General features: G+C 44.2%; 1 protein-coding gene across 2 annotated transcripts in view; it reads left to right on the top strand.

Moving 5' to 3' along the window:
- Positions 1–16,239, top strand: part of SNX9 (sorting nexin 9) — an 87,053-nt gene extending 70,814 nt beyond the window's left edge. For both annotated transcript variants that reach the window (XM_070461513.1, XM_070461512.1), the window contains exons 11-18: positions 1,126–1,229; positions 2,479–2,582; positions 4,785–4,862; positions 7,498–7,574; positions 8,845–8,934; positions 10,532–10,646; positions 12,665–12,756; positions 14,605–16,239. In XM_070461513.1, coding sequence (XP_070317614.1) covers positions 1,126–1,229; positions 2,479–2,582; positions 4,785–4,862; positions 7,498–7,574; positions 8,845–8,934; positions 10,532–10,646; positions 12,665–12,756; positions 14,605–14,652 — 708 coding nt within the window. In that variant the 3' untranslated portion in view covers positions 14,653–16,239. The remainder of the gene's footprint in view (positions 1–1,125; positions 1,230–2,478; positions 2,583–4,784; positions 4,863–7,497; positions 7,575–8,844; positions 8,935–10,531; positions 10,647–12,664; positions 12,757–14,604) is intronic.
- Positions 16,240–16,501: the final 262 nt, after the last annotated feature.

Below are 16,501 nucleotides of genomic sequence, written 5' to 3'. Positions count from 1 at the left end.
CAGGAGATGTGTACACAGCAGCTTTATCCATAACTCAGGGCCACTGATGGCTACCCGTAGTACAGTGGGGTCAGTAAACTGGGCAACAGTCGCTCGATGGAGTGTTACACAGCCATGAAATGAATGGAGTCCAGCTGTAACAACAGTGTGCGTGTAACTTCTTAGCATAGGTTGAGCAACTAAGGGCAGACACAGAAGAATGCCAAGTGTTGTGTTCTCAGCTAGTTCACAGAAGTAGCAAAACCATGGTGTGGGGACTTTGGTGGTGAAACTGTATGAAGTGAGGAACTGAAAACCATAAAAGAGTTGGTGGTCATGGTTACCCCTGGAAGGGGAGGGAAGGGGTAGTGATGGGGAAGGGACGAGAAGGGGGCTTCCAGAAGTCCAGCTCTCATTCTCTCTCTTGCCCTTGGAAGTAGTTACACAGGAATTGACTGTATGAGAATTTGTTGTACTGTGTATTTTTGCTTTGGGCACGTTTCTGTGGGTGTGTTACATATACACGGTGGTGGTGGTTTGGTCGCTAAGTCGTGTCCAACTCTTGCAACCTCACGGACTGTAGCCTACCAGCCTCCTCTGTCCTTGGGATTCTCCAGGCAAGAATTATAGAGTGGGTTGCCATTTCCTTCTCCAGGGGATCTTCCCGACCCAGAAATTGAACCCAGGTCTCTTGCATTGTAGGCAGATTCTTTACCAACTGACCTACAAGGGAAGCCCATATATATATGATTTGTAGTAATTTTTTAATAGTTTATAATATTGGTTCCTATATTTAGAAAGGCTTTAATCTTTTCATAGAAAACAACCTAAAATTTTGAGGTGCTTGGTCAGATTCCTTGGATGTGTTTGTACAGGTAGGTGGGCCTTGGGAAAGGACAAGTCCTGGGTCACCTCACTCCGAGAGGATTTGAGCTCTTAAGGACCATTCAGCACAGCGGCACCGTTCACACTGCTCACGTGTGGGATGGAGTTGGAGATGCAGGGGTGCAGAGGGAGACAGCATGGGCACTGCCTCCCGAAAGTTAGAAGGATAAAGACAGTCAGTGAGCCGATGCTAGGACGGGATTTTGAAAGAGCTGTTTGGCTCCGCTCCCCGCTTTAATGTCATAATGTTCCTCTTTACAGGAATGGAAAACAGGGAAGAGGAAGGCTGAGAAAGATGAGCTGGTCGGAGTTATGATATTCTCCACCATGGATCCAGAGGCACCTGACCTGGACTTAGTGGAAATGTAAGAGATCCTGCCAGCCGCCCCCGCTTCCCAGACCGGGTCCACCTCTTCTGCTCGCAGGCGTTGGCCCGTCTGACCACACCTGAAATTCACATCGTCAGATGAGAGGGTGTGAAATGAGTGGGTTGTGGTCAGAAGTCATGGAGAGCATCTCTTGTACTTGAAACACTGTCTTGCTAACCATAACATCAGTTAAAGTCCGCTTCCTTTTTACCTTGAAGTCAGTGATTTCATAGTTGACACAGTGGTTAGTAGTTAATAATAAAGTATGAGGACAGAGCATGGCACTGAGCCAGCTGACACCCACAGATCAGTCCACGGGCCAGAAATCTCTTTGAACATAGCCTTGAAGAGAGCAATCTCAGGCCTGTTTTTCCAGTGTTGTTTTAATCTCTTGTTTTTAATCGTGTCATCTTTTTAATGCAGACTTAGTTGAAAGTCTGGAGTAGTTCCTTTTCTATATAAAGTTTAATAAATCTTGTATTTGTTCATAGTAATAATTTTAAGCAGCCTTTTTTCTTAATGTATAGCCATTGCTTATGTTTTGTCCAGTATATAGACAGTCTTCTAACTACACAGAGAGAAAGTCGATGTTAATATGTTGACTTAGGTCTGTGTTCTTCCAGACCCTACTCTGTACACATGTATCTGAAGGGAAAATGGTTGTGTAAACAAAAGTGACCTCATGTTGCACAGTCTCTATTGTAACCTCCCCTTTCATTTAAAAGTATATTGTGATAATTTTTTTCAAGTCAGGAAAAGCTTTTTAATCCTGAAGGAACTGGTATCTTCTGTATCACTTAGATGCTGTGTGTGTAGGTTTATTTTCTCTGATTCATTAAAGTATTTGTTGGAATGAGTGAACAACTACCATTAGCAGCCCATACTATAGAGTCACCAGTACCTGCAGTGATTGAACTTCAGTCAGTAAGATATTCAAGAAATGAAGATTTTATTTACTTTAGAACAATTTTAGTTAGAATTCACAAGGAATGGAGGGTGAGAGAAAGCAGAGTTAAAATATAAGTGGCAGATGTTGAAGCAGTTCTTTAAAAACCTGAATCTAGCCGGTTTTTAAGACTGATTTAGTTACAGCACAGTTGCTAGAATGCACAGCACAAGTACCCGTGGTCAGGGTTGCTGTGAGCTCCCCTGACCACGTTGGACTTTTCTCCTCTTACACCTCACACTGTCTGGACGCTGGGTAGTGAAGTCGGGGACGCAACCTCCTCGTGTTTTTGCCCCACAGAGAACAGAAGTGTGATGCTGTCGGCAAGTTCACCAAAGCCATGGACGACGGCGTGAAGGAGCTGCTGAACGTGGGGCAGGAGCACTGGAAGCGGTGCACAGGACGTAAGTGCGGCCCCGGGGGCCCCGGGGGCCGGGGCAGCGCCACAGCCACGGCGCTCTGCGGAACCTCGCCTCCCAGCCCGGTTACAGCGCGGGAGCCTGGGTGACCACAGCGGCTCCAAGAACCCCCGTAAAAGAGCACCACATTCTCTTGAATATTTCCAGTTATGTGGGGTTTGTAATCTGTGGGAGAGTCACTCTTTCTGCCTGCAGAGAAAGTGCCAGTGGTTATTTTTAATCCTAGGATCTTACTTTTTAATAGTCATCCCTTTAGTGAGTTGTATGTTTGACTAAAGCTCTAATTTTAGGAAAGCCCGGTGGCGGGTGGTAGCAGAAAGCCCGGAGCCTGGGTCAGACCCGAGAAGTGCCGCTGTCCGCTCCGCTCTCTGCCTGCTGCGCTGCACCCTCCCTTCCCTTTCTCCGCTGAACCGTTTTCCTGTGTCCCCCAGACCCTGGCCGCCCTGCCGTCCAGCAGCCAAGGAGAGAAACACAGTCCAGTGTCAGCTGTGGGGATCACGCCTTGGCTGCTGTGGTGTGAAGGATGGCCGAGTTGAGTACTTTCAGCAGAAACCTGCAGCCCAACAAAGCCTAAAATGTTTCCTGTCTTGCCCTTTGCAGGAAAAACCAGGCCTTTCAATGGCCCTCCACCATTCACGTGATATTTTATATCAACAGATCCATTGTCATGTACCAGATGTTCATGCTCAAGGGGCAGACACCAGGAGCAGTAACACTGGTTCCTTTTCCCATGGCAAAGAAATGCTGAAAATAGAACTAAGCCTGAAAACATAACCTATACAAATGCAGCATCAGAAAATAAAATCTGTTTCAGGCCTTTGGTCACAGGGAATAACTCATGAGCCAAAAAGGGAGTGATACTTCTCTAAAACGTAAATGAAATAATTTAATTTTTAAAATAATTAACTGTAAATTCAACTGTTTCCTGCTTTTAAAGAAAATTTTAAATGAGTACAAATCTTAAAATTTTTAAGGATATCCCAAAAACCTGGGATTATGGCTTCTATTAAAGAATCAAATCCCTTATGTCTAACATCTGGTCAACTCCATGTCCTCCTGTAAAATCCACAGACCAAGATTAGGAAATATTAATAGTATTAGGCTGCTGTCTTTTGGGGGAACAGGAGGTTGATGTGTTTTGTTTAGAATTTGATTCAGCCATAGTTTCTTTCCTCTCACAAGAGAGTTTTTAAAAATTCCTAATCTGTGAAGTGAGAAGTCTAGGACACACTCCACATGGTGAAACACACAGCAAGTATTTTTAACCCCCAGTGTAAAGGCAAAAGCTGAGTTACAAAAGGGTGAACAATTTATTAAAATTAACTAAGCTAATATAATTTGAATTCTTGTTTCCTCTTTCTTATAGCTTGTAGACCATATGTCAAATTTCCTTGTCCTGGACTTTTTTTTTAAAGAAACATGTGAATCATTTTTCTTTATAATAGTGTCTTCAAATGCGAGTAATGGTTTCTTTTGAAGGCAGCAGTTGTGTTTCAGGAAACTGTACAGATTGCAAATGAAAGTAGCCTGAGATGCAAAGACTCTTCTCTGGAGAGATCTCCAGAGTGATCCTAGAAGCCTAGGATTTAGCACCAGAGGAGCATTGGAGATGATTTAATTAATCTTATTATTATACAGATGAGAAAGCTAAAATCCCTCCTCCCTGGTCCTGTGATGTTCCACTGCTGTTCTTCTCCACACCCCGTTGCTTTTGGTCGTGTTTTGTTTTGTAAATAATCACCCACGGGTACATGGCAGAGTGGGAAAAGCAACAGGTTAGGAATAACAGATCCTAACTTACTAGCCACGTGACCCCAGCGTTCCTAACCCAGGAAGGGGAGATAGTGCATCTGCATCGGTAGAGGGGCGGTTGTGATGATCAGGTTGGTGTTGTATGTATGAAAGGACTCAAACCTAGAAATCATCTTCTAAATGAGCTTCTGGTTCGCTTTGATTTCATTCAGTGAATGAGAGTGTGGGCACTGGTGGTGTTCATAATAATAGTGTCCACTATTTATTGAATAGTTGATTGATTAAAAACTGAAGAAAAATTAATTTGTAAAAACAGACCTTCTGTATGGATATTCTGTTAAAGAATACAGACTTACTTTGCATCATTTGAGAAAACAGTTGGATCATTTAATTTTGCTCCACTTAGTGAATGCCTTATTCCTTTTTCTCTTTCAGCATTACCCAAGGAGTATCAGAAGATAGGGAAGGCCTTGCAGAGCTTGGCCACGGTCTTCAGCTCCAGTGGTTACCAAGGTACACCCTTATTTCTTTGTTCTTTGGGCTCTGGCGTCTTAACCCCCACAGACTGGCCTCCTCAGGCTCCTACAGACACGCAGTAATGCAGTGAAGCACCCCATCAGTGGCGTTTAAACTGGCTGCATGGCTCCACTGAGGACTTCTGCCTCCTCACCTTACTAGTTTTGAGAAAAGTGGTGGGTGGTAATAGTTTGGATTTCCTGGCTAGTGTCTTTGCCTTTCCTGTGCTCAGATACAGCTCTTGTGTTTTAGCGAAGCAGGCGGGTATGGTATGTGACACTCTGCCCTGCTTTCATTTCTCTGCCAAACTCTGAAGCCGAGTCTGACTGTCAAGAGCCAGATCTTACCAGGAACATTTGGAGGGAAAAATCTTGACTGAGTAGCAAGTTCTTATTGCCTTATGTCTCTTGTTAACTCATTATTGTTTTCAGCTTATCCCATATTGTATATCCACTTGTGGTATTTTGAGTTCATTGTGCATTTCCATGGACAACACTTATAAGTTAGCAATTTTCTTTTATATCTTGGTTCATTTTCTTAATTTGGCATGTGGAGCTGGTAGGTAGTAAAAGTATTTGCCAGATGAGTGGTACCTACTCAATTTGAGGACGTCCTATCACTTATAGAAATGATAGGCTTGGTACTGTCACCGTGGCATTATTCTGATACCCAGAGAGGGTAGGTCTTTGGAGGTCAATGTCTGAGTATTTCCAGGTATAAGAAATTAGTCTTATACCAAAATGTAAGACCCGTGTCTCCCGTATTTGAATATTTCTTGTTAGCCTGGCTGAATTGTGTCTTTTAGTTAAAAACTTTTAGCTTGGGCAGGAGTTTTGCGGATTCGTTGGTCTGGCCCCCATTTTTTTAGATGAAGAACCCAAGGTCTTTGAAGATAAGCATCTTGTGGCCAAGACACCCCAAAAAGGTGCTCAAGATCGCCAGTTAGAGAAATGCAAATCAAAACTGCAGTGAGGTATCACACCACTCAGAATGGCCATCATCAAATGTATACAAATAATAAATGCTGGAGAAGGTGTGGAGAACAGGGAGCCCTCCTACACTGTTGGTGGGAATTTAAACTGACGCATCCACCATGGAGAACAGTATGGGGGTTCCTTTAAAAAACTAAATATAGAGCTACCATGTGATCCAGCAATCCTATTCCTGGGCATAGATCTAAAAATTATGAAAAGATTAAATTTCCAATTAAAAAAGATACAGGCACCCAGTGTTCACAGCAGCACTTTATACAGTAGCCAAGACATGGAAGCAACGAAATGTCCATCAACAGATGAATGGATAAAGAGGATGTGGTATTTATATAAATGGAATATTATTCAGCCATAAAAAAGAATGAAATGATGCCATTTTTAGCAACATGGATGGGCCTAGAGATTATCATACTAAGTGAAGTCAGAGAAAGACAAATATCAGTGATACCACTTAAACATGGAATCTAAAAACATGATAAAAATGAACTTATTTACAAAACAGAAACAGACTCACACACATAGGGGGAAAAAAAAAAAACTTAGTTACCAAAGGGGGAAGGTGGGAAAAATAAGTTAGAAATTTGGAATTAACAGATATACACTTGGCTCTGTTCACTGAAAAGACGTAGAAATAGTTATCGAGTCCAGTAACAAGAACTCCCAGCATCACCCACATGGCGATTTCGAAATATTGTTTGCCTGAAATAATCCAGAGCTCGGAGGTAAAGAACTTGGATGCCAATCTGAAGAACCTTCCACTGTCCTATGAAGCGAAAATTTGAGCTTAGTGAAGATAATGATTGCTATGAAATTAAGCATATCAACTTTAATCCAGACTTGCAATGATATTCTTAAAAAGTTAATCTCAGTTACCTTTGGAGGATGGAATAGAATCAACTTATAATTCTGAAAACTGTAAAAAGAAGGAAGCATTTAACCTGTTCTTCGTGTCCCCATACCTCAAGGTAACAAAAAGCTGATAAAGAAAAATTTGTCTTTATAAAAGTATTTCAGCTAATAAAGGAGCAGTGACAGAAGTAATATAGCACCAATTTGCAAACCTGAAATACTAAATAAATACTAAAATGAAAGATCTAGACAGTACAGGAAACAAGACTATTGTCACCACCGAGACTCACTCAACAGAACCCGACTGTGGGACCAAGGCACACAGCCTGGTTTCTTCAACACTTCCCCAAAAGAAATTTGCAAGAAAAACACACAGAGGAGAAAGAACCTCTGTAGGAAACATGTCAGCTCTATGCCACGTGGACGGTCTTTGTATCCTGACTCAAGCAGCCAACTTGATTGGAGACACCAGGCAGCTACACACTGGCTGGACAGTTCATATCAGGAACAATGGTCTTTTCTCAGGTGTGAGATTGGGGTTGTCTCTATTTCTTAAAGAGCCCTTGTCTGTTAGGTAAAATGTATGAATGAAGTGTTAAATGACCAGTAAAAGGGAGAGGAAGGGAGGGAATTGAAAGATTGGACATAGGCTGTTAGTTGGGGGTGATGAGTAGATGAGGATTCATTCTATCGTATAGTTTTCAAAGTTTGAAGTTTGCAGTAATAACATTTTAGAAGTAATGAAAAGGAAATATAAGTTGTAACACACATATAACTGTCTTGATTCCCAGGTGAAACAGATCTCAATGACGCGATAACTGAAGCAGGAAAGACTTATGAAGAAATTGCCAGCCTTGTGGCAGAACAGGTATATTAACATAGTCACATGGTTCCAGTGAAGATTTTATGCTACCTAATCCACGTTTTATTTAAAACCCGTTTTAAGGCTGTTCTCCTCTGTCCCTACGCATCTTTATTAATTACACCAAATAGTAGTATTTCTTAGGCCAAGCTAAAGTAATGGATAATTCATCATCAGGAAGCTTCAACAGCTCCCAGCCCCGATGGTCTGGATCCATCTCAGCCGCCAGGGGATTAGCACGTACAGGGAAGAGCTTCACTCTTCCTGTTTGGAGTCTTGCTCAGCCTCTGGGAGCAGAGGTTTCCTGGTCTGTAAATAGCGATGGTCCCTGTTTGGGTCTTGCTCAGCCTCTCGGAGCAGGGGTTTCCTGGTCTGTAAATAGCGATGGTCCCTGTTTGGGTCTTGCTCAGCCTCTCAGAGCAGAGGTTTCCTGGTCTGTAAATAGCGATGGTCCCTGTTTGGGTCTTGCTCAGCCTCTTGGAGCAGGGGTTTCCTGGTCTGTAAATAGCAATGGAAGCACCTGCCTGGGGATGGGCTGAGGATCAACAGCTAATAAAGAGAAAGCCCTGCTCAAATTCCTGGCAAGCAGCAGATTTCATTGTAGCCACCTGGCTTTTATTGGAGTCTTTAGTAGCCTGATTTCAATTATGTTCATAGATAACAGATAATGTTTCCTTAAGGGGACTAACCATCAAGGTTGTTTCAAACCCTTAAATTAAAAAAAAATTTTTTTTGCAGATGACAACTTGAAATATATATTTGTATACCCATACATTCATGTGGTCATTAACTACTCTCCTGATACTTGTAAAAAAAAAATTATTTTTAGAATTGTGCACACCAAAACTTTAAATATTATCACAGAACAAATGGAAAAATATATAGTTGCCACTTTTAATGATTACCAGATTTTTAGCTTATTTTCTGCTAAAATTTGTATTAAGCTATAACATCTTATTTGCTTCTGTGTAAACATATGGTGTTAACTAGTTTTTTTTTTAACTTTGTTCACAGTGTTGTATCTTGGGCCACTTCAAAATAGCTAATTTTACCAACCAACCTAAAAATCCAGTTTTATCATTTTTTCACAGCCTACAATAACAGTATAGAGTTCTTGGGGATTATTTTCTTATAGGAGAACTAGGCTGACTTCTTCACACTCAGTAACTTCATGTCATGCCTGGCAGATTTGGCTGATACAGCCCTTAAATGTAACCGTTTTCTCTTTGATTGTCTGAATTCTTCCACCAATAATAGCCAATCTTTCTTGTTACAGCCAAAGAAAGATCTCCATTTCCTGATGGAATGTAATCATGAATATAAAGGTTTCCTTGGCTGCTTCCCTGACATTCTTGGCGCTCACAAGGTAACTTGATCCTAGGCGTTCACAGATGAGGTCCTGGCCGGGTCAGGACCCAGGTGCAGGGCCAGCTGTGGGAGCTTCGCCCTTCAGCGCCCCCCCAGTCAGGAGCTCCTCTCCAAAACCAGCCGGAGCGGCTCAGCGGGCTTACAGAGTGAGGGCGTCATATTCAGATACCTGAGTGGTGGTTCAGTTTCTTTTATTCTGTAGAAAGATTATCTGGAGGGAACTAAAAGGATGTTAGCTGTTCCTTTATGGATATACTTAGGGCAGGCCGCAGACGTAATAACCATGGTATCTGGTGGTCAAGTGGGTGCCAGGAATGGTACTTGCCCTCATCGGCAGGACCCTCCCTGCGCACTGTGTGGGCGAGGCCTCCCAGGGCCTTTCCTGTCCAGGTGAAATCAGATGTCCTGTCCCCCAGCCTGATGCTGTCTGTCCTAATTAAGGTCAGAGTGGTCAATGTCGATTTTATTTGTTTACATTAATAAAAAGGAACTATATAGTTCCCATCATAAAGGTTCTTTTTTAAAACTAAATAAAGGTTGGTTTGGAGTGTCCTCAGATTTTGATTCTGGTTAATTTTTCTCTCTTTCAAAATCTGCACATTACCTCATTACTGTGGGTGTTTAATCAGCCATCCTACTCTAGGGTATTGTGATGTGCTTGGGTTTATTTTGAGACAGTGGTTTTGTTTTCTTTGGGTATATACTCACAGGTGGAACTGCTGGGAGAGTAGATATTAAAAATTCTCATCACAGGAAGAAAATAGTTTATAACTCACTGAGGTGATGGATCTTACATACTTATGGTAGTAATCATTTTGCATTATACACATGTCTCAAATTCATTATGTTGTACGCCTTAAACTAATATAATGTTATCTGTCAGTTACCTTGCTGTAATGGGGGTGGGTGGGAATAAAAAAATTAAAATCTCAAAAAAGGAAAAAAAAACCCTCAGAACAGTTAGTTTGTTGTAGGAATTTGTGCCTGCCTTGACATTTCTAGGTGGGGAACCTGATTTATACACAGGCGGAGAGTTCTTCCCAGACAGCACCCGTGAGCTGTGTGATGACGCGAGTGTGGGAAATGTTTGGCAGCTTTTACAGCTGTTTCCATCTCGGTATTAATTTGAAGTTAGTCCGAGCTTCTTACAGAAATCACAGTAAAGCTTATAATCAGCACAGCTAGGTACCAGCTTATGAAATACTCTGCAAGAGTGCCCAGGCACTTCGCTAGACTGTCCCGGATCAAATGACTTCCTAGACCTAGTGCCTGTTTGCCAATCATGTACTGCTGTCACCTGACAATGACTTATTCATATTACAGAAAAAGAGTGCTATTTAGTTTTCAGCCTTGCTGCAGCATGAAAGTGTAGGTTTCAGCTTAGCTATATTTTACAAGAATAGCAGCATTTTTGTTTCCAAGCGACTTACAGGAAGTTACAGTGAGATGCGTTCCTCATGTTCTCATTTTGTGGAGGCATTTTCCTATTCAGTAGCAAGATAATTATAGAATATGTTGGCTTTGTTACATTTTAAACTAATGACTAATCCTTTCAGATTTGTTTTATTAATACCACTGCATTTTGTATTTCACAGGGAGCAATAGAAAAAGTGAAAGAAAGTGATAAACTGGTTGCAACTAGTAAGATCACCCCCCAGGACAAACAGAACATGGTGAAGCGTGTTGGGACAATGTCTTACGCTTTGCAAGGTAAGAACGATAAGGTCTGTGTATAGCTAGTGGAGATTTTTTTCCAAAAAAAAATTTCTATTTTCCTTGCTGGAGAGAAATTCCAGTATAAACAGCAGTTAAGTTAAAAAGAACTGATTCAAAATATCTTCATGAGCCTGTTGTTTGTAGGATCCCAGTGTTAAAAGCTGTAATATTTACATTTAGTTTTTCATACATTTACCTGATGTAACTACAAATGACAACATGATTGATTAAACCTGTACGTTTTTATTTCTTCTTGGAGACCCTGAAGATTCCTTTCATAACCTTCAACAGCAGGCCCTATCCAGACTAGATTCCCAAATCCAGCTTTTAGTAGCATGTAACATGCAGGCCTCAAGACCATAGAATGTGATGGGAGTTTGAACATAGCATTTTTGGCATGGTTTAACTATTACTAAAAAGAAAATATTGAATTTTTTGAGTATTTTCCAGCAGGTAGGAGCAGTGAATGGATTTTTCATGTTTTGGCGGATGGATGGAATACATGGGCCAAGGATGGAGTGGAAGGATATTCTAGTGGGAACACAGAACAGAACGGGACCAGATTATGTCATTGGCCTTCGGGATAAAACCCATTTGCAAGTTATGAGGGGGAGACTTTGGAGATTCTGGAGGGCCTCAAAAGCCAGGCAGAAGAGTCTAGACTTGCTATGAGCATTAGGAAGCCATGAAAAGGTTTCGATGGAAAAACACACAGAATAAACACTGCTAAGAGGATTTGCATAGTGATGGAGGTGGGGGTGCGAATCGGAGGCTGACGTTAGACAGCCCAGCTGGAGACCTAGCTCCTGCCGTCTGAGATTTTTGAGGACCCAAAGAAGATGAGGTGCTGGGGAAGAGAATGAAGGGTACTTATGGGCTTTTCCAAAGGATCCTTCAGGACTAGAGAGAAAGTAGGAGAAGAGAAGAATGTGTGAAAGGTTTCCAGAACGAGGACAGTTCAGGGCAGAAACAGGGAGGACTGACTGAAGCTTGGGGCTTGGAAGGGAAAGTTGGTCTTGACCTTGTGTTTTGAGTTATCCCAATTGACGAATGAAAGCATTGTACAACTTCAGGTAACAACCTAAAACCGGAACAATGAGCTTTTTACAGGAATTTATGCCAGCAGCGGTTGGCTTTGTAGGTGTGGCGTGTAGGGAAAAGACAGAGGTGATGTGGGGCCTGATGAGGAAGGCCTCTCGGATCCTGGTGACGGGATAGGGGTGGCACTCAGAGGCAGAGTTGGAGAAGGTGTTCGTTTGCCGAGTTGAGACATTCAGCAAACACAGAGGCTGGGCGTCCAGCCCTCTGCCTGGACAGAGGTCGAGTTCTGGCAGTGCTGGCGCTCGGTGGCACCAGGCATCAGCTGCCCTGAAGAGGGCCTTCCTCATGTCTCGCCTCTGCCCAGCCTGTCAGAGGCGCCTGGGCGGTCGCCGTGCAGCAGGGGACGTGGCAACTCGCGGGGCCCCTGGGGGCAGACTCGACATTCTTCACTGAGGCCGCCAGCAGCCAGTGGGCCCATGTTGGCTTCTTACTCAAGCAAGAGCCGTCATTTGTGTGGTCATGCTGGGCTTTATGAGATTTAACATTAAAAAAAAAATTTTTTTACATGCATGGAGAAGGCAATGGCAACCCACTCCAGTATTCTTGCCTAGAAAATTCCATGGACAGAGGAGCCTGGCGGACTGCAGTCCATGGGGTAACGAGTTGGTCACAACTGAGCGTCTGTGTGTGAACACACACACACACACTGTTTTGAAAGATATTAAAGTTAAATTAAGGGAATAATTTATTTAAAAAAGATTTAACATGCAAATTGACAGTAATCATCCATCTATGGAGAAGTGCTTTTGCCGTTACCTGTTCAAATTGTTTCTCTACCCTCTTTGTGGCATTGTTGTCAGGAACTGGCACAGGCCAGCCTGGCTGATGATGAATCGTAACTGGGCCAGAGACACAGCTGTGTGTGTTTGCAGTCCAGGGGGCACTGACCGATGTCTTGGTCTTGGTTGCAGCCGAGATGAATCACTTCCACAGTAACCGGATCTACGACTACAACAGCGTCATCCGCCTGTACCTGGAGCAGCAGGTGCAGTTCTACGAGACGGTGAGTCGGCCTGTCTCCCGGGCTCCCCGCGTCCCGCCAGGGCTCCCTGTGAAGCTGGGCACCTGTGGTTTTTAACCCTAACTGGTGAGGCAACTAACGGGCTTCCCTGGCGGTTCACACTGCCTGCAATGTGGGAGACCCGGGTTCGATCCCCAGGGCCAGAAGAATCCCCTGGAGAAGGAAATGGCAACCCACCCCAGTATTCCTGCCTGTAAAATTCCATGGACAGAGGAGCCTGGTAAGCTACAGTCCATGGAATCGCAGGGAGTCACAGATGACTGAGCAACTTCACTTCTCAGCCAAAGGAGGCTAAATACTGAGCAGGGATTTTTTTTCCAATCTCTTTTAACCATATCTCCGTTTTCCTTTTGAGGAACACTGGGCTAAAGAGGGGTTTATTTTTTTCAAGAAGGAAGGGTGCGGGGTGCTGGTCCGGTGCCCGCCGCTCCGTGCACAGGGGATGCTGTGAGATGAGGTCACCCTGCCGGCTCAGCTGGGGAAGGCGCCTGGCACCGCGCGGGACCACACAGGCCGGCTTTGTGTGTGAGCGAGGATTTCACAGTGTGCAGGAGGGATTTCAGAAGGAAAACAAAAGCAGGAGGGGGAGTGAAGCCTTAGATGATTCCATTCAGGAACCGGTAATGAAAATGTAGACATTCACACCTCTGCAGAACAATTTTGTTATTCACCAGGATGTACAGAAAACAAAGATCTAGCCCATAAACGGAAACTCAGACCTCAAAGACAAGTTCTGTAACTTATTATGATTGACCGCGTGTTGGCTACTGTATTTCTTCCTAAGCTTTCCACTGTTTCCATGGGGTCATCTCCTATATGTTCAGGGATCGGCAGGCCCCAGACTCATGTCCACACATGCGTCCTCTGGTCTGTGGGTGGACACTGCCACTCGTGTGTCCACCGCAGGGCTTCTTGGAAGGGAGCCAAGGCCCATGTGCTCCGTGCATACTGTCCATGTGTGTTGGAAACAGGTGGTTTCAGAGATGAGCGAAAGGTGCAGCCTGTCTCCACATGTGTAGCAGCAGCGGGCCTGTCTTAGGAGGTCACAGGTGTCCGGGAAGGCAGGGGAGTCTGGGCCCAGCACGGAGACCGGATCCTGGGAGGACAGGCTGATGGTCTAGAAATGACACCGCATGGTTGGAAAGAGCCAGGCTTCCTGCGAGCCGGGCACCACAGCCAGCAGTCCCATCTGGGAATTTCAGAGGTCTCTTCCCTGCCAAGTGGTGCTGGTGGTAAAGAACCCACCTGCCAGTGCAGGAGACGTAAGAGACGTGAGTTTGATCCCTGGGTCAAAAAGATCCCCTGGAGAAGGGAATGGCATCCCACTCCAGTATTCTTCCCTAGAGAATCTCACGGACAGAGGAGCCTGGCAGGTTACGGTCCATAAGGTTTCGAAGAGTTGGACACAACTGAAGCAACTTAGCACGCGCTCCGCTGCCCGGACACTTTCACTTTTATAGGGCTCCCCTGGGGGCTCAGACGGTAAAGAATCTGCCTGCAATACAGGAGGCCCGGGTTTGATTCCTGGGTCAGGAAGATCCCCTGGAGAAGGGAATGGCAACCCACTCCAGTATTCTTGCCTGGAGAATCCTACAGACAGAGGAGCCTGGCGGGCTACCAGTCCATGGGGTCGCAAAGAGTCGGACACCATTGAGCAGCTAACACTTGCCCTTTCCACTGCTCAGAGGCTTGAGTTGGGGCTGGGAGAGACTAGGAGCATCTACCAGTGACGGGATTTGAAATGTTTGGCATGTTTGAGAAGAGATGGAAATAATAGAGAACCACAGGGTCACTGTGCGAGACATCTCACGGTGTTCTGTTTCTCACCAGATCGCGGAAAAGCTGAGGCAGGCCCTCGGCCGCTTCCCGGTGATGTAGGACAGATGGAACGAACGTGAAGAAACGCCGAAGTGCTTCCTTCTGACTTGGGACGATGCAATTTGATTCTTTTTTTCCCCCCATCATCCAAAAAGAAACAAAAAGAAAACCAAAAAAACGGAGAGTTGGAAAAAAACTTAATTTCCTTTATTAAGCGCCTAAATGCATCCGTTTTTTAGGAATAGTCTTTCGTTCATCTCCACATCCATTATTTAAACCAATGGAAATTGTCTATTTTTGGAAAGTAAAGTTACCAGAATTTTGAATGGAAAATTAGGGATTTGCCCCCCCCTCTACATTTTGCATAAAATTGTAATTTATGAGTCAGCCACAGTTCTGTTGCCGCCCAACGTCAGATAATTACTAATTGCTTTCTTAAAAAATGCAAAATATGCCAGAGTAAAAAACATAATATGTTTGTATATTTTTATAACTCCTTTCCACCCTTTGAGAGTCCTATCTATTTAGGAAACTCTGCACGCCTTCCACTGAGATGTTTATAACTCAACTCAGTTTTCTCAACAGAGGAAGCAAGCAGGGGCTCCCGCCCTCACGTGGCCCTGCCGCACGCATCCCTCCAGAGGACCAGCTCGGCAGAACCCCGGGATCAGAGCCCCCGCGCCCACCGCCCTAAAGTGCCGTCTGCCTCGCGTTCCCTCCTGAGCCCGGGTGAGGCTGGAAGGGTTCACTGAGAAAGCCCCAGGGTCTCGGGGGAGGCGCTCTGGCTCGGCTCCTGGGGAAGGAGCAGCCATGTCTCTGTGGGCAAACACTCCTCCCAGGCTTTCCGCTGGCCTCGCAGTCTCAAGCTGCTCAAGGAGGCATCAAGAGCAGTGCTGGGGAAAGCGTGATTTTGCCGCTTGATTGGGATTTTAGATGAGCGGGCCGGTGGGGGTTATCTGAAACGATGAAGCACAGGTGAGCGAGCCTCTCCCAGCCCCACCAGATGGGAAGGTTTTAAGGGGCTGACGAGGGTGCTAAGTCTCGTAACATGCGGCCCTCCCCAAGCTTTTACGTGCGAGAAGAAAAAGTTCAGAGCGATGTATCCTGACTGTATCCTAAACTTCAGACAGAATTTTGTCATCACTAGTAGTTCAGTTAATGGCATAAAGCAAAACAGGGTCTTGGCGAACCGTCAGCTTTAACCTGGGATGCTCACAGACACAGTCTCAGCCCCGCAGACCTCGCCGCCCTCCACGGCTGCCTTACCGTCCGCTCGCACCGCTCTCCCTCTTCTGACCTGATAGTTACATGATAGGAAATGGAAGTTTTGGGCCAGCACAAATAAAGTGAAACCAAAAAATAAATAGAAGAGGAAATCAAATGAATACGAACATGAGAACTTCTTGTTCTTCAGTATCACGGGTTTTTTCTTTTTGTTAATGTTTTATAAGTAATTTTCCCTACTTGATTTTTCTTTTATAAAATCTCATAGAACAGTGTTTATGATACAGCCATTTAATATATGTACAAATTGTAAAGAATATGTATAAATGTTTTACACAAATGCAGGAGCATGTAGAAGCCAACATATAAATAAATTGTTTTAAAAAAACTGTACAGTAAATTCTCAAGCACTTTTTCAAAACAGTTTTTGGTGTTTTTGTGTGATTTTTTTTTTTTTGTTTGGATCACTGTTTCATGTTGCCAGCTGCAAGACAGAGTCCAGGTAATGAGTTTTGCTCCAGAATTTATTTCTCCTAACATGAATTAATAATGCTAATTCCTTAAGTGAGTGTTATCAATCCAGGAAACTTGTCAGTCACCTGGAGAGGCAGTAAGAACAAACACCGATGCCCAGTGTGTGAGGGTTCTCCAGGGAAACGGAACCTACAGGGAGTGTGTGTGTGTT

The sequence above is a fragment of the Odocoileus virginianus genome, chromosome 34, assembly GCF_023699985.2.
Source record: "Odocoileus virginianus isolate 20LAN1187 ecotype Illinois chromosome 34, Ovbor_1.2, whole genome shotgun sequence".
Lineage (NCBI taxonomy): Eukaryota > Metazoa > Chordata > Mammalia > Artiodactyla > Cervidae > Odocoileus > Odocoileus virginianus.
This window is presented reverse-complemented; position numbering and strand designations above follow the sequence as displayed.